The sequence below is a fragment of the Apodemus sylvaticus genome, chromosome 20, assembly GCF_947179515.1.
Source record: "Apodemus sylvaticus chromosome 20, mApoSyl1.1, whole genome shotgun sequence".
Lineage (NCBI taxonomy): Eukaryota > Metazoa > Chordata > Mammalia > Rodentia > Muridae > Apodemus > Apodemus sylvaticus.
Genome location: NC_067491.1, coordinates 14589039 through 14607162, shown reverse-complemented (window position 1 = coordinate 14607162; position 18124 = coordinate 14589039). Strand labels below are relative to the sequence as shown.

Here is an 18124-nt window from a genome sequence, read left to right as displayed (position 1 = left end):
TCTGACGGAGCCGCCATGGTTGTCAGATCAATCTTCACAGACTCAGGCTTGTGTTTATAACATTGATTTTTGCAAAAAAAAAAAAAAAAGCCTCAAACCACCAAAGTACTGACCCGGGACGATCAGTTTATCATCCCCTCACTATATGTTATTCTAGTTCTTTGTTAGCTGTATGTCACCTCTTCCCGAGTCTACTTTATGTAAATACAGCATTCAGTGTTATCAGCTGCTTCCGGTATTCAGGAAACTCGGATCCTGCAGGGAAAAGAGGAACATTCCATTCCATCTCTAAGATGCGCGATCTATATGAGAGAAGCAAGGGGCAGGAGAGCAGTCCAGTCGGGGAGTTGGGTTTAGCTGGCGTTTACAATCGTACCCTACCCCCGTGTGTGTCCAAAGATCTCTTTAATGTTGGAAAACACATCCATCTTTGATTCTCTCGCAACAAACAGGGTAATTCCTGTTGCGCTTGATTCCATAAAGCAAACTCGAAATAGCTACAGCTACTTCTCACACACCAGCACCTGCTACGTCTATTTTCACACTCTGCATCCCTATCCATCTTCTTCAAATACCCCCACCCAACTCCCACCCCCGCCCCGCCCACCCCCGCCCACACCCATAACCCCGCCACGCCCATACCACGCCCACCCACACCATGCCTACACCCACACCCCAGCCCGTGCCATCTCCTATGGATCATTTCAAGTGGGCTTTCTTCATCCACTGTTCTGTCAGTCTTCTACAGACAGCCAAGGAGAGCCAATTTCCTTGTGGCATTTTCCTCTCCTGAAACTCCCTCGGTCGCTTCCTTGCATCGGAGATAAAGGACATAATAAAATCTTGAACATCACCTACAGATAGGGCTTGACCTGGTCTGGCACAAGACAATGAGCATTGCATCTTTGTGTCACACCAAGTTCCTCACTCGCTGGGCTCCACAGGGACCATCCTTCCGCTGCTCTCTCAGCTTCATGTTACCACCCTGCTCTTCCTCAGAAAAAGCTATTTCCTAGAGAAGGCGCCCATGACCTATACAGAACGGCATGCCCGCTCTAGGTCGTACACACACTCACTGCCGCGTGCACGGTAGTCACACTTTCACTAGATTAGCTGTTCTTTGTTCATTCAATCAGTCTAAAAACTTCCCAAAGACAGGATTCGTGTCTAGTCTGTTGAATATTTTCTATTTCTAGTGCCTGGGATCCATGTAGGCATTTCGTAAGGGCTTGGCAGACCAATGTGGTCTGCAACAGGACCTGTTAAAAGGATTCTGTGACTTTCAGTGTCTTTCTTCTTAAATGTAAGCATGCTCAGGGCAAAAGCCCAGTAATTCTGATCTTAAAGAAAGGGAAAAATAAATAGAGCATTGCCTTTTGGGGACAAGGATCACAGATTAGCCCATTTTATTCTTATGTTTATTTAGTAAAAGTCTAGTTAAACTGCTTATAATCAGTTACATAGTGTTCTTGCAAACAAAACTTAAATTTTTATTAAGTGATCTATTTCATGGGCTTTGGTTTTATAAAGAATAGTTTGTTTCTACCAATGAAGAAATGGATCTCGATATTTAAAACTTCTCAAATGTAGGAAGTAAGTAACCTCTTATAGAAAGCAAAGAAAGACACGATCTTTTAGTTTGTAAAAACTGGTTTATTTACAATTTGGTATTTTAAAACTGTATCTGAAGTGTTTATATGTTATTATAAACATATATATGTATATGGAAAAGGGAAGTAATCCATATTTACTTAAATATGGAGGCAAAAGGTAGAAAACCCGAGTAAATCTTAAGAGATTTATCTACTGCTATCAATTGGTGAATTTTAACTTTTAGTCCCCTGAGAATTAATGTGTCAAAAATATTTTCATACACTCCAGTGTAAGGAAGGAATAAAAAAAAGTTTAAGCCACAGGAAATAATGAACGGAACTACTGACACCCGTCCCACAAATGGCCACCTGACTCTTCTGCAAATTAATGGGTGTGTGCACAGCTGCATCTAAATTTACAGGTAGAGCTAAAGAGACTAAAATATTCTGGTCTTCAATATTTTTGTGGTTTCTCAATTGAAAAGATAGCTTCAGAAATTGGTAGCTAGCAAACCTCTCTTCTTCCCAGTCTTCTCCCTCTGTTTTTACAAAGTTTCTTTGGTATCATTCATTTCATTTTCTTCAGCATCAGCCGGGGATAATTATGGCTCAGAGGAGTGTGTAAGGATGGACGACGATGCTCCGGTGACATCGTGGGATCTGTGGGGAGCTTTCTCCCCTTCGTAGGAAGAGATGCTCCTGTACTCTGCCAAACGCAATACAATTACATCCCTGCGAGTCCTTACCACGGTCAGCTAACACTGCAGAAGAACCACCATTCATTCTTGATTTACTAAACTTCCCCAAGATGCAGAAAAAAAAAAAAAAAGCCATTCCTGTCTGCCTCTCAGTTACTAAGGATGCAACCACTGTCGATCCAAAAGGGAAACCAAATAAACCAACCGCTTTGCATGAAGATACAATTCTCTCATGTATACAGAGCACAGTAGTCAAATTTTCTTTGGGAGAGGACTTATGTACCACTGGTGACAAGTGTTTATTTGTCTTAAGTCTGAAGGAAAAGAGATGCAATTCAAACTAGAAGAAACAAACGCGACAAAGCAATGCCACAGATAACCATGGTCTCGGGTCTCTTTTAAAGCTCTTTCTATAACAGAACAGTAAGCAAAGCCCTCCCTTCTAAGACCGGTATCAGTGCTAACAAGGGACATTCTCTAAGGCTGGTTTGAAAGCAGCTTTGAAATCCCTTATTTCTGAATACTTATTTTTATGCTTGCTGGCTCCAAAAAGGAATTGGTTCTAGAGACTCAAGATTATAGCTTTAATTGACTTAAGAACAAACTGAGATCTGGTAAGAGGGGTGGAACCTGGTCTTTCCTGAGTCAGAGCAGGGTACCGTTAGCCTACTTGGTTCATTGGTTTTGCTCTTGTTTGGTGGATTCTGGGGTCGATTGGTTCTGTGTGTTGCACTTTTACACTGGATGTGGAGTAAGCAGCAAGCAAGGCAAATCTGAAGACCTTTGCACTGTGTGTGAAGACAAAACCCTGGAGTCTCACGCTCCCTTCTTCCTTCCGCAAAGGCTACTGACTATGGAGAAGGCACCGGAAGCCACAGAAGTCTTCAGCTGTGGGTAGTGGGAGGGGTATAAACAAAAGCACGAGGGAGTTCTCCCGGGAACGCTCACCTACATTACATCCCTGCGACGTCTGGGTTACATTACAACCTTGCTTGTTGGCGGCGGCTTGTTGGCGGTGGCGGCAAGTAAACTAGAGTTCGGTGTTACGTTTGTTACCACATCTTGAGTTCGTTGCAGCTCACAAGTCTTATTTCCTGAGCCAGGCATGTCAGGAGACACCAAAACGTGAACCAGGGAGAACACCAACCATAAAGAAAGCAAAAACGTGCACATTTCTGAAAGCTTGCTGTGAGAGCATCTTCAGATAACTGAGCTGAAGTGTACACGGGGAAGAGTGGGGGAACATCGGGGAAGACCTGAGCGCCCTGCTCCGGTCAAGCCTGAAGGACAAAAGGATTCGAAGCTCCGGTGTGCTATGAAATGTAGCAGATACCGTATAAAGAACAACTAACAGGATTACCAAAGAGAAATAGAATCATCTCAAAGAGCTCCTATTTAGTAAGGGTTTCTCTCTAAATCTCATTAAAAAAAAAAAAAAAAAAACTCAGAATCTGCATATTTATAGTGAAGAAATAACAGACGGTTTTAACATCTCAAGCCACCTGGCATGCTAAAAGTCTCCCCAGAAGTAATCATACCAGAAACAGGGTGAGATTATAGTTAGAAAAGGGGTGAGAAGTAAGGTAGGACATTAAAATTTTATTCTGAAATTATCTCTGGCCACAACAATAAAATTTAACAAATATTCACTAAACAGTCTTACTTCTGCCTCCGGCTGTACAATGCATACAGTATCATAGAACTGGCCACTAGGATTCAAACCCACTAGAACACTTTCCATGTTAAGTGGCAACAGCAGCATCTCACAGAAATCTGTACATACATATATACACAGTCCACATTCAACCATTTCACATATTTTCAGTACACACAGTTGCAGCATTAATACAGTCACGTGTCTAAGGTGTTGCTCGATAAAAAAAAAAACCCAAGCCCCGGCTTAGACATAACTGCAGCAGTTGAGCTGATATAATTACAATGTATCGTATAGATGTCCTTAGCAGAGAGATGTACAAGCCCCTAGAAACAGAGTCCACAAACATTTTTGTGTTTTCTTTGATGCTACCACAGCAATATGTTGGGCAATATTAAAACCTTTACCAATGGAATCAGTTGATTTTTTAAATATTTTTTAAAAAAATCTTCTGCTTACCAGAAATAGTCTTGATGAAAAAAATTACAAAAAAAAAAAAAAAAGAATGTTCTCTTTAAAATAATTCACTCTTTTAAGATTCCAATATGGCCCAATGCTAGCGATGCCTGAAGTGTTTCCCGATATTCTGATGGAGTCTCCTAACAGGACTCCATACCACCCAGTAAGTTTAAAAGTGGCTTAAGTGTCACGCACCCAAATTGTAAAAATCCCTGGCCATCCTTACTAGAGCCAGGCACATTAAAAAAAGGAATGCACTTTGGTTCATACCAAATGCCCTGGGATTAATCACACTATAAAATTAAATGGTCTGAGGTAAAATTTTACAAATACAGTTGATTTTTTTTTGTCTAGTGTTAGCATAACAAAAAAGTATCATTTAAAAAATCAGTCTGATGTTAAGATACAACAAAGACCATCTTTAACCTCTCAAACGTGGGAATTCCTGGCGTAACTAGCCAATAGTTATCTTGCTCCGCGCCCATTGACGATTCACGCCTTATGGTTTCTATTAAGGCCTGTAGATCTAGATATTTAAGACAGATGTTATCTTTGCAGAGGTGGCCTCCATCTTTACTACCTCTCGTTCAAAGAGTTAAAAGAGGCCAAAAAAATGCATGCCCCATAACATGGCATTCAGAACAAAAGGCACATTATTAACACTAAGGGCACAATTTCTCCTCTACGATGTTACTGTCTGCTGCCTTGCAGCCCTCTGTGTTCCACAGTTGTGCTAAGAACACTCTCGTAGTGCAAGAAACAGAGCCAAGTGAGACTGCAACCAAAGACAAGACAACACTGTGCTATTCCTAAATCTGAAAACAGCTCAGACATCCCTAGACAATGGTAACCTGTGAGACCAAGGACTGTTTCCAAGCCAACTCCTAGTAGCCTATCAGAGCCCTTTATTTAGGTGAAGATCATGAAGAGGCAACAGTTTCATTGGAGAAACAATAATTAAGTAAGGATTCTCCTCTAAGCAGCGGTGTCAGTAAATGCTGAAACGGTTTTTATGAATAAAGTAAATGTCACTGTAGTGGGGTATAGGAGGAGAAGAAAAAAAAAAAGCCTTGTAGCACATAAGAGTTGGCTTTAAGGGTTCTGGTTCCAAGTATGGGTAAAGATCATCACTAATGTCCCACTGGCATCTACGAAGAACCAGTTTTGTGTAGTGGGGGAAAGACACGCCATCTTCGTCTACTTCTAAACTGTTGCAAGTATAGTCACGTCCTAGGGGAGTGAGTAATGTCAGGCTCAGGCTCAGGTGGCCACCGAGTGAGAACAGAGGAAAGGGCCTGGGGAGGGGAAACAGCTTCCATGTTTAAAAAGTTATTTTAATGACCTGAAGACAACAACCGCCATTGAGAGCCTCGTAGCTTTACGAAGTCCCCAGACCAACTCCTTATACTTCTTACGCCTTTAAGCCAAGTTTTAAAAATAAATACACAATTTTTAAGCCCTAGAAGCCACTGATTGGGGGGGGGGTGTACTGTCACATGAGCATCATTATGTAACTTATTGACATATTATTGCACTTCACAGATTACACAGAACTGTGTATAGTATGCTAAAGAATTTGACTAGGGGAAATAATCTATAATTGCTAAGTACAGGGGTACAAATTAATTTATCAATGACATCCTTAAATAGTAAAGCAAACAGCGATATTACTAACTTATTAATAAGCTAATCTTATTACTGATTTTTGGCAAATATTTGAAATAATTCCTGAGCATATTTTTCCACCATCAACTGGCAAAGCCTCAAGATAAGAAAAATGTTTTATTCAAAATGACACTATTTTTTTCTTTTTCTTTTTCTTTTTTTTTTTTTAAGTAAGAGAAAACATAGAATTAAAAAAACTTAACCGGAAACTTTCTTGGCCTCACTGGGGACCATGCTTTAAGTACTTGTAAATCAATTTACAGGCAATACAATAATATCTGTGCATATAAAAGATTATTTATCCTAATTTTTACTATCCAAAACCTATTGTCCAAACAGGCAGAAATCTTTCTCTATTAAATTGCACATACTAAAAAATTCTTTCCACGTGCTTTGAAATTGATATATATCACTGTTCATACATTAGTGATAAAATACTGAAATTTTCACTGTGAAAATAATTATTATTCAGAGAAGAAAATATTCTTTTACCTAACTCTCAGTTACTCTCTCAGGTAAAGCGTCTTTCCCCACAAAAACACTCAGTGCGATTCAAAAGAAAGTCAACTAAACAGAGGAATCTTTTTTTTTCCCCCCGTGGCTCTTCTAGTGAATCAGAAAATAAGTCAGGCTGTTTAACTTGATGTTGGAATTTCTCCTCCCTTTTCAACCCCTTTTCTTTCTAACGAAAGAGTTGATGCTTCCCCAGGCTAAGGGGAACCTCTGTGGCACCTGCAGTGTGAACTGACTCCAGTCGGTCGCGGCTAAATCTTCTTTGGAACTATGGAACTCCCCACCTTAGGTAGCTAGGCCGCTGTACTTTTGGAAACTGTAGACATAATGGCTGCTGAAATGTCTCTCTGTGTTATCGGTCTGGGATGGACAGCTGGAGGGAAAAAAGACAAACTAAATGCAGGCAACAGATGGGTGTGGCGGAAGAGAAGCAAACAAGAGAAAGGCAGCAGGGAATTGTGGGGGAGGGGGTCCTTAGCATCAGGTGCAAAGGCAATTCCATAACCAGAAAGCTTCCAGATTATGACAGCCCACCATCATCCCAGTGCCTCAGGAGGAACCACATCTCAGTTTCCACTTCTCCACTAAACGCTGCTCGGAGGCTTAACATCAGAATGTTAAGTGGGCATTTGAAAGCGGGCGATCCCATTTTGTAATCATTTGAACAGACCGTGAGGAAAAAGAAAACCTCTAAAGTGCAGTTTTCCTTAGAGATCTTCACCCTGACCCCCCCCCCCCACCTCTTCCTTCTCCACTCTGACCCAGATTAATTTATGGAAAATGGAGGCAGAGGTGTATTGCCTCCTTGTGAACTGGGAACCTGGAGGGGGAGGAGGGCCTCAGGGGGCCGCCTCCCTGGGGAGTTGGATTAACCATGAAAACAGAGTGAATGTGTTTGACCAATCTGTAAATGTGTGACAGTCATGAGGAATCAATGGCCTGCCACCGATGTGATTACTCTGCCACACTAAATACAGTAAGGCTCCTCGTACTTTTAGAACACAAAGAAGAAAAAAACAAAAACAAAAACAAAAAATCAGTTTCAGAAAGTATAAAACTTAAAGCATTGTCCCCATGTATTTTATAAAAACGAAACAGTCTTACATCAAGTGCTGAAAAGATACAAATGAGTCGAGTTATTGAGCAAATAAAAACAGGTCTGAGCTACCCTTTTCAACCCAGTAAGGCTCAGCTAGAACGCGGTTTTTCAAATTGCCAGCGTCAGGCGACTGGAGCTCAGCTAACGAGTTTCGGCAACACTGTCCTCTGCTGAATATTCCCATTGGCATCTGTCATCTGTGCCAAATTAGTCCTCAGCTTGGAAGCTGAGCTGGAAGGTGGAGGTAACTTGGAAATGGAGGTGATAGCACCAGTACTCTCTGTGACCCTCTTCACCGCTGTCTTCTCCCCGGTCGGAGGCTTTGGCAGGCGCCTCCTAAGCCACGGATGCCGCAAAGCCTGGCCCGGGGTCATGCGGACCGCAGGGTCCCACTCCAAACACTGTTTTAAGAAGTCTAGGAAAAGAGGATCGTCACATCCCTTCAGTGCGTTCCCCCACTCTCTGCTCTCTGGCGGACCCCTCAGTTTCCCTCTCCGGGATCGGCCTCCGTTGAGGACCACCGAGCCATCCGAAAGAGTCGTAACAGTGCAGTATCGGGGGTAACCCTTGGAACTCACGAAATTTTTGGCTCGTTTGGAAGCATCCAGGAGTTTTTGAGAGGGCATGCCCAAAAGCTCGATCATACAAGCCAACTGGTCCCCTTCATCCTCCCCAGGCAAGAGGGGGTAACCCGTCAGGAGTTCCGCCAGGATGCAACCCAGGCTCCACATGTCAATGGGCATGCCGTACCTGGCTCCAAGGATCACTTCCGGAGCCCGGTAAAAGCGGGACTGGATGTAGGTGTAGACGCGCTGGTGCTCATAACAACTGGAGCCAAAGTCAATCACTTTAATACTGCTTCGACCCTGCTGCTTTAACAAAATGTTCTCGGGCTTAAGGTCACAGTGGATGATTCTGTTCTTGTGCAAAGCATCCAAGCACTGCAGAATCGAGTGGGCGAACTTGCGCACCAGAGGCAGGCTGAAGCCTTGGAACTTATTCTTCTTGATGAGCTCGTAGAGGTTCATGCTGAGCAACTCGAACGTCATGCAGATGTGGTTGCGGAAGGTGAAGTTCTCCAGCATGTGGATGACGTTCATGGTGTTGTCCTTGTCCTGCTTCCGGAGGTGTTCCAGGATCCGGATCTCCTCAGCCGCCTGCCGGTGGAAGCGTTTCTCGTTCCGCACCATCTTCAGGGCCACGTGCTGGTGGACTTTGTGGTCGTAGGCCTTGACCACCTGCCCAAAGCTCCCCTTCCCGATGACCTTGAGGACCTCGTACCTGTAAGCCACATGATCATGGGGCACCTGCACATACGATCCCTGGTCGTCGTCGTAACCACCATTGTTGGGTCCGCCCGTCATGCCTTGCCGTTTCTTTGCATTTGGACCCAAGAAGTATATTTCAGGGTAGCTAAAAATCTCATGGTGTTCGAAGGCTGTGAGTTTTTGCATGTATTGCTTCATCGCTTGTTCGGGGGTCATGGGCGTGGCTTTTACCTTCCCCACGCTCTCCATGGACTTGAGAGAGGTGGAGCTCCCCTGCCGTCGGTGAATGCTCTCCAACTGGCGCTCTGGCACCACAGGCAAGCCCGTCTTGCCCACCGTCGTAAGCCCATTGGGTTGGGTTGTGAGCACGGTCCTTTTGTTACTGTTATCCTCAAAGAGCTGCTGGACCTGGATCTGCCCGTGGCTGTGGCTGCTGATGTGGAGGGACTCATTCATGGTGTGCTTACCGCCGCCAATCTGGAATGCAGACAAGAAGGGTAAACAGAGAGGAAGGAGCCGCGTCTCTCCAAGGTCGGCTTCAGAAAGGTTCCCCCTTTTAAGCCATTTCCCACCTTTACAATATCCAATTTGGCACGAACAAACAGCCACAACTGGGTTTTACTAAATGGAAAACGATATATACCTAAGCTGTTCCATGAACATACACCAGCAGTGAGACCGGGTAGGCTGGGAATAGGCAAAACAGTTAAAAAAAAAAAAGTTGACTGGGCGGGGTTACGTGACACATAGGCTAGCCCCAGGAATGCCAGCGCTCCATAGCCTGGGTCCTTGGAGTAAGTTTTCCTGGAACAAGGATCAAGCGGTCATGTTACTATCCTGCACCTAGTGTTTAATAACAGGCCTGGCACATGGCGGGTGTTTTGCGCCATATCTGATCTGGAAATGAAACAGGTAAGGCACAAACAAGTACCATCTACCCTGCTGCCCACACCCAGAGCACAGTGTCTTCCACACTTCACGTAGGCATTCTTTATTGCTGTGAGGACACAGGGAATCAGATGTGCCCAGCGCAGCACTCTTTTACGTATCTAGACCTCCTCCTAAAACATGTTGTGTTTCCTTCTTCCCCGGAAGTTATAATTGACCTAGGAGAGCACACATAGCAACAAACAAAATATGCTTCTAGTGACAGAGTCTCACGTAGATACCTGTGCCCTGGTTACCTCGAGAACTTCAAGCCTGTTGTTTACAGTTTCTGGGTGTTGGTAACTTTATAATCAGTTAAAATCATTCTGTCCAACAAACTGAGCACCTGCCATTCAGCTTGGGGCCTCTGGTCCACAGTTCAGTACCCACGCCTGGATTTCCACGGGCTGCTGGAATACTCAGCTTTCCAATAGAGAATAATGTGATGTTGAGACTGCCACCTTCACAGGATCTTGACTTACCTAAGAGACAAACCTCTGCGCATGTCTCTTAAAGAGCTTCTAGGTTCGATTAACTGAGCTGGGAAGATCCAACCTATATGTGGCGCACTTTTCCACGGGCTGGGGTTGCAGATTAGCTAAGGAAAATGAGCCAAGCCTATCAGGCTCTCTGCCTGCAGAGGCAGTGTGACCAGCCGCCTCCGGTTCCCTGCCACCATGCCTTCACCGCTGTGACAGTATAGCCTTTCTTAAATTGCCAGCCAAAATAAACCCTTCCTCCTTTAAATTGGTTCTTGACAGGTATTTGTTCACAGCAAAGGAAACAGTAACCAAGACAAATACAAAGGAGCAATTTCTATTTCTGGCACCGATGCCATCCCGGAATAGTCTCATCTAAACAAAACTTGACAAGGCAGAGGAAGAGCCCTCCTTTTCCTATCCTGAAGCGGCTTGGGTTTTCTTCCTCCAAGCAGCCTGCTGGTGGAGTCTTACTTGATATGTCAAAGAATCAACTTGTCACCATAATCTACTTCACTCATTCAACCAGTATTAGTAAGGGACGGGCTACAAAGTGCTGGGAATTTTCAGTAAATAAGATGAGCTCTATTTCCTCGGTGCTAAGTCCTCGGTTTTGGTTTATTCACACTCCTGAAGGCACAGACATACTCTGGGAGGGTACCACAGTAAGTCAAGAAATGGTTTGGGAGCCGCTGGATTATAAAATGAAATCCCCTGATCTTCATTTTTTTTTTTTGAACTGACAAACAGCAAGTGAAATGACCATCTATGGAGTACACTTTTTGCTTCCTTCTAAAACAGAAGGAAGCCGGCACTTGGGACTATGACTTTACAGAATTAAGAGTTTTATTCCTCAGAAGGACTTTGAGCAGATTTCTCTTATCGAACCCATAGATGGTACTCTATACATGTAAGGTGACTTGATGTTCTACTAAGGGAGTTGGTATCTTTTTCGACTTCAAAAGCAAGGCAGGCAGAAAAGCTCTGCGCATATAAAAAGGTCACACAAACTTGTTTGTCCTTCCTTTCCTTTTCCCGGGTTTTTAAGACTCTAGAGTTAACCAAGAACTTGCTAACAAATGCTAGCCTCAGGGTGGGGGATACTAATACCTCCACCACCTGCCTCTAAAGTGCTGGGCACTGCCCTGCTCCACCATCCGTGCCCCAGTCTGTGCGCTTCCTCCAAAGCTTCATTCATCTCTGAGGAACCCTCTTTCCTCTGTAGCCTTTAACGCACCAGGAATGAAAGGGACACGAAATCTGTCTCTTCAGAGCCAGAGGGAGATTACTTCAGATCTATTCCCCACTTCATCCAGATCTGACTCATGAAGCACATTAAGGGTAAAATCAACCTTGGGATCTGAAAGATTCCTAAAATGCTGACACCATAAAACTTTTTGAGCGTTAAGAATTTACTCCGGTTTAGGTTATTATAATGACTTTTTGTATAATCCCCCCCCCCAAAAATTTATTTCAAATATTTTAGTGGCCACAAGTAAAGCGGTTGGTTGCCCATAAACTGGTCCACCCTGTCTCTCCCTGACTGCCTCCTCTTGGTATCCTTTTGCAGGATCAGCTGTGTCCCCTGGCTGACAAGAGGGTCCACGTTTCCATTCTCTTGCGTTTTCACTCCTATAATTTCCTAGTCAGCGCCGCTGAGCACAGCTGGGCTGTCAGGAGCGCCCCTCATTGGCTGGAACCTATCCAGTCTCCTCTTGCAGACACACCTATCCGTGCCTACTGGACTCAAGCCCTTCTGCTCAGCTGCTAATGAGTTTCCACTCCCACAGGCAACTCAAACAAACTCCTAACTTTTCTTTATAAAGCCAAATGTTTTCTTGTTATCATAAATGTCAACTTTAAAACAAACAAACTCCAATGAAGAAAACAAAAACCAACCAAACAAACAAACAAACAAAAAAAGAACCATCTCTTTCTAAATAATCACTCTGACTGAATCCTTGGGAACCCCTGACAATGTACACCTGAGAATACTCTCAGGATCTGCGCCCTTCCCACACTATCGAAAAGCCTCCTGGGTCCAATCCCTCATCCCCTTTCTAAGAGCTACAGCTACATTTTGACACCTTATTCTGCTTGTTTTCTCTGGGACAACTGAGGTGGATATGCCGGCAGACCCAGACCCAGACCCGCCCTGCTTCATAGCCTAAACTCTTCCAATCTTTCTCCATGGTGTTTCTGGAGTTGGCATTTACACGCTGTCCATCTGAGGTTGTTCTTGCTTTTGCTTGTGGCCCGTGGCTACACCTCACCACCAGAGCCAATGCACGCAGTCAGGACACATCTGGCCTGAGCCCTTCCAAGTCTGATCTATCCATCTCCGAGGAACAAGGCTGAACTCCTAAGACCCAGGAGTACCGTGCGTACTCACACCGTCCCTTATTGATGGAGGCAGTTTGCTACGAGCCCAGAGATTTTCACACATGAAGCAAATGCAGCGCCCCCCAGTTGCTGTGTGACCCTGGGCTGTTGACTTAATCTCTCTGAACTGCAGAGTCCTTGTGTGTACAAAGGTCCTAAGCTACCTCATTAGGGCTATTAGGGAGATGAGAGAGGTTACTTGTGGGAAGTGTTTGGTATAGTACTGAGCAAGTGACAGCTATGATCACTGCCCTTCTCAGATGCTGCTTTGAATCTCCTTTCCACTGTTCAGATGATGAACTCCTATTTATTCTTCAAAACCCAGAGCTCTCACACCCTCTGATTATTAAATCCCCACCTCTGCACCTACAGTGTGCTCACTGCTTCCCTTCACTCTGGTTTAACAAAAACTGCACCCATCTATGTGGCTGCTGAGAAATTTCAGGGAGAGAGTCGCCTCTTATTTTTCTTGAAGTCCTCGACAAAATAAACTCAGGCACACAGTGGGAATTTAATGAATATCTCCCAATTCGAAGCACACACGTCAAGAAATGTCTCTTGGAGTCCCTCTTCAGCAATAGTGTTTGCATCTTCAACAGAAAACATGAAGTCAACACTGAGGGAGTTGGGAAATATCCCAAGAGGCCCAAGTCACAAGATCTTGCTGGGCCTCCGAGGCAAAGGACAGCTGGTTAAAAAGTACCTGAGGCAGACATCTTAACAACACCCAAGAGCATTAGACATTCCAGGAGTTAAAGATATTTACTTGAAGGTTCCAGTAAGAGAGGACTTTGGGCAGGATCCTGAAATCACAACCAAAATCAAATGCACAAAACTGACACATGGACAGCTCGGGGGAGGGGCACCCAGGACAGATAGGCCAGGACCAGATCACAAACACAAGGACACTGAACACTCTTCACTCTCACCTCGGCCTCTTGAAGTCAGCCACCATGGGTTGGCCCTATTTGCTAAGGTAGCCCGATGTGTCACATTCAAGAACACAGGCTCAAACAGGGATGGTTTAACTCTCCACGAATGCATGCATTCAAGTAGAGAGACCCATAAAGCCCTCCTCAGAACATGCAATATTTTAGTATTGAAAATTCTATCAGACAACAGGCTAAGGAGTCTGGCACTTTACCATTCTCTTGCGATACCAAAAATGGCAGGCAACAGATGCTCCTCCCGCTAAGACTTCTGGGTGTTTCAAAGCCTCCCCAGATCATCTTAGAAATGTTGTGTCGTGTTATGGGAATAAAATTGTGGAGGTAAAAAAAAAATCATCGATGAGTAATTTAAACATTAAAAGTTGTATATATACACACATATATATGTATATATGTATATATATATATATGTATGTGTATGTTTATGTATATATACACATACAAACACACATATACATACATATATATTTACTTTGGAATTTATAAAAATTAAAATATTTCAAATATTTTATTATCTCCCATATATTATTAATTTTTAAATAGCAAATGAGAATTGAGATGCTTATTGGATGTACACTTAGGACAAGCTGACCTAATCTAAGTTGGTATAGTATACAATAAAAATCATATCAAGAAAAAAGAGAGCAAACTACCAAGGAAAATTCCCAAGTTCATAACCGTGCCATGTGTCTAAGGGAGAAGAGGGCCTGCTCTCCTCATGTTTCTTACCAACCTTTCTCCCCCAGCCATTCCTCTGCAGCTCCTCCAAGCTGTAGTTGCTCCAGAAATAAACACAAACACATCGGACTCTAAACCCAAAAATGGTTCTAGTATTTATAATAAAGCTAATCCTGGTTCCCAGAACTAGTAGTCCCAAGTAGTACATTAAATGAAGAGTCGGGAGGGTGTGTGACTCGGAGATACATATTTGAGTTGTCCATGGACTCCTGACAGCTCAGTTAACCTGTGGAGTCTGCATCCTCCAGTCAACATGCAGAGCAGTCAGGGGAGCCTTGCGCTCTGCTCCTTAATGCCCCTGAGCTGGGAAACCTGTAATGTTACACAAACCAAGTCAAAACTAATGACATTTGAAACACAAAGCTTCATTTTCAAAACCCGAGCATCCAGGGATGCAGAACAAGTGAAATTCATCCTTCGGTTATAAACAGCCACATCACACACAGGCCACAGCACAGGCACCCCTCCCGAAATCACCTTCGCGTCCTTTCCTTTCTGGGGCCACACAGGCTTATTCAGTCAGTGGCAACTTTTCCTTCTCCCAGTCAGACCCACGACATATTTCAATCGCAAATTAATTCTGACCAGGCAAAGGCCATCCTTACAAAAATTGGGAATCAGAGACAAACTGAGTTATTTCTTTTCCAGTTCACAACATGTAACATGATCACACCAACACACGGGAATGGGGAGGAAATGGACGCTGTATTTTCCAAACTGTCAGATGATTCGAAATCAGCCAAAACCACAGAAAATCCAAACCTCAAAAACCAATGGTGGTTCCTTTCTAGGATACCCTTGTGACGATCACCTGCAGGCTTACTTTCCCAGCAATGGTACAACCCAGACAAGTCACGTATGCCCAGCCCCTAGGATAGACCCACCGAGAAAACCAGACAGAATGACAAGCCATATCTATGAAATTGTCTACCTCTCTCGGATGTCTCCAGCACAACTCAAGTCCATCTTCTTCTCATCTCCTGTGATAAGCAAGTTTCAGTCACACATGACCCCAGAGGTGCTCCACGCGGGCTATAAACCACGGGTGGGCTCTCTAAGCAACTTTCACATGGCAACCAAATCCTACGTCCTGCGAGCAACCTCACACAGAAAACCATCCTAGGTCGCTCGCACTCCCAGAGCGCCTTTCTGAAAAGAGACCTTTGAAACCATCACCTTCTGCAAGTGCACACCTCCTGTAAGCTCACGGTCACCATCCAAAGGCCATCGCTGGGAGCTGAGGAAAGATACATTGCTGAAGTCGCCTATCTCCACAGCGACCTGTCCCAGGCTCTGCTCTCCTCCCTAGGGCCTCAAGGGACCACAGCCCTTGTCAGGTGCCCTTCCTACAAAGCAAAGACAGTCCTTTCCTTTTGGGCAATATCCACGTTGAGAATCCTACGGGGGGGGGAGGGGTTGTTTTGTTTTGACTACTGCTGTAGCTCTTATTTTTGTTAATGTTAATTACAATTTCTGCTGTGCTCAAACCTGTAGCTCTCATAAAACATGCTTACACACGCGGGGGACAATTGGCGGGTGCTCCCTGCTGGCTGGAGCCAGGCCTCGGAGGCTCTTTGGGGGATCGATTTTCCGGGCAGGGTAGCTGTCCCCTAACACATACGTTTCTATAAATATCCACTACCCCTGGGGTTGGGAGTAGATGTTTACCGGGTCGGGGGAAGGGAGCTCTGGGAAGCAGAGATGAAAATAGAGGGAGGGGGGTGAGCAAGGAGGAAGTTCCCAGGAAAAGGAGCTCTGGGGTGGGCGAGCACCAGAGGGAAGCGAGGGGCCCACGCCACGAATCTCCTTTGTGGCAGCGGCTCGGGGCTCGCCCAAGTTGCAGAGGGCGGCGTCGAGGACAGGCCCCTGCCAGGGGCGTGGAGATTCGGCCCTCTCTTCCCACAGTCGGAACCCACCAAGCCAGGGGTCTGCCTGGCGCCCTCCCGAAGCCAGGTCTCACCGTGTGAGCTGTAGTGGTAGCGTTGCTGGCCCGGAGAGGCGGCAGGGCGATGGGGGAGGGCGGGCCGGTCCCCACTCCGCTTCGGGGAGCCCCCGCGCCGATCCCCGGGGAAGCCTGAAGCTGGCGAACGGCGGTGTCCCCTCCTCGGCCTGGGAGCCACGCGCGGGAGGAGACAAAAGAGGGTCAGGGTGGGGGAAGAGAGCCACCCAGACCCCCCGCCCCCGCCCCGGTGGGCAGCGAACCCCCTCTTCCAGGGAGAAGATGGAAGGGGGACACCCGGCCCGGAAAAAGCCGTCGGCGTGCGGGAAACGAGGGGGTCGGGACGCGGCTCCCCGGCGCGCACCCGCCAGCTGCAAAGTTAAGTTCGCGACCCGGCGGGGAGCAGTGCTGGGCCGGAGCTCCGGAGCCCACGTCGCCGGGCCGGGGGAGGGGAGGGCGGGCCACGGAGAGGGCGCAGCGGCGGGGTCGCGCTCCGGGATGCCCCTCGCTCAACCCGCCGGGTTCGGGGATCCCGGGGCACCCACGCGCGCAGCCCGCGCCCCGCGCCGCCGACAGGGTCCCGGGGCCCTTACCGGTCGGGTAGGCGGCGGGAGCGGCGGCCGAAGGTTTCCTGGTTAACATGGCCGCGGGAGAGGAACGTGCATGGCAGTGCTGCCCTCGCCGCCGCCGGTCCCGCCGCTACTCCTCGCCGCCGCCGCCGCCTCCTGGTCGCCCCTCACGCGGGTCCCCCGCGCCTCGTCGCCGCCTCGCTCCCGCTACAGCCAGACACACGCAGTCCGCTGCATCCCCTCGGCCCGGACCCGCCGCCGCGAGCCCCCCGCTCTCCTCCTCGCCGCCGCCGTCCCCCTCGTCCTCGGGCGGCTGCTGTACCCCCCGGCCCGTGCACATGCCTCGCCCTCCCCTGCCGCACCGCTGGCCTCCCCGACTCCCTCACATCGGGGCCGCGGGGAGCGGGCTGCGGCCGCCGGGACCCACTCGCTCGGGAGCCTCCTCCCGGGCCCGCGCGCGTCCGCGCACACTCGCACACACGCTCGCCCCCGCGGCTCGCGCCCGAGAAGGCCAGCCCCGCCCCCCGCCGAGGCCCCGCCCCGGACTCCCCCGGCCCCAGCCACACAGGCTGGCGGCCACCCCACCCCCACCCGCCACCCCGGGAGTCCCACCCCCTCCGATCTTCCGCAGAGCCGCCCTCCGCTCCCTGGAAAACTGCGGCTCCGGTTCGCCCTGCGCCTCCCCTGCGGCCATCTGCCCTCTCCCCGGGTCCCCTTCGCCCCTGCGACGCCCCTCCCGGCACTACCGCGCAACCTACCGCGGCCGGCCTCCTCCCGAAATTGCTGCAGAGACCCCTCCCTCTGCCATCACGCCCCTAAACACCGCTCCTAATGGCTGCTCCCAGACAATACTGCGGCCCCCCAGCCCCGGTCCCGGCCCCTGTCCCTGTCCCTGTCCCAGGGGCCCAGCCAGCCCCTCTCCCCAGTTTATCATGGAGAGAACTTAGTTGTATGAGGGTCACCTCGGAAAGTCAGGCCCCGAGGAGGGACTGCGGCTGAGCCTGGTGACCCAAGCATGGACGAAGGAAGGGGCTGCCCTTCCACTTCCATCTCGGCCACGCACGCCCTCCCTGATTCACTGACACCGAGTGACCGCTGCCCTCCAGTCGCTAGGACAAGGAGGCAGACCGGCGCCTGTGGACCGCAGCTGAGGTAGCAGTTGGCTGTGGGTTGCTAGGCAAAAATAAACATC

At 47.4% G+C, this 18124-nt stretch overlaps 1 protein-coding gene across 1 annotated transcript; it reads right to left on the bottom strand.

Moving 5' to 3' along the window:
- Positions 1-3869: 3869 nt before the first annotated feature.
- Dyrk2 (dual specificity tyrosine phosphorylation regulated kinase 2) lies at positions 3870-17054 on the bottom strand. The gene is made up of 3 exons (XM_052165218.1): positions 16957-17054; positions 16385-16533; positions 3870-9425 (listed from the first exon to the last, which is right to left on the bottom strand). The coding sequence occupies exons 1-3, from the start codon at positions 17003-17005 to the stop codon at positions 7818-7820; spliced, it is 1806 nt and encodes a 601-aa protein (XP_052021178.1). The 5' UTR covers positions 17006-17054; the 3' UTR covers positions 3870-7817.
- Positions 17055-18124: the final 1070 nt, after the last annotated feature.

Excerpts from the sequence above, each read along its gene's own strand:
- Dyrk2 (XM_052165218.1), bottom strand. The coding sequence starts at position 17,005 with ATGTTAACCAGGAAACCTTCGGCCGCCGCTCCCGCCGCCTACCCGACC. Across the intron at positions 16,534-16,956 it reads TCCCGCCGCCTACCCGACCG|GCCGAGGAGGGGACACCGCC; the intron begins GTAAGGGCCCCG and ends CGTGGCTCCCAG. Across the intron at positions 9,426-16,384 it reads CTACCACTACAGCTCACACG|ATTGGCGGCGGTAAGCACAC; the intron begins GTGAGACCTGGC and ends TCTGCATTCCAG.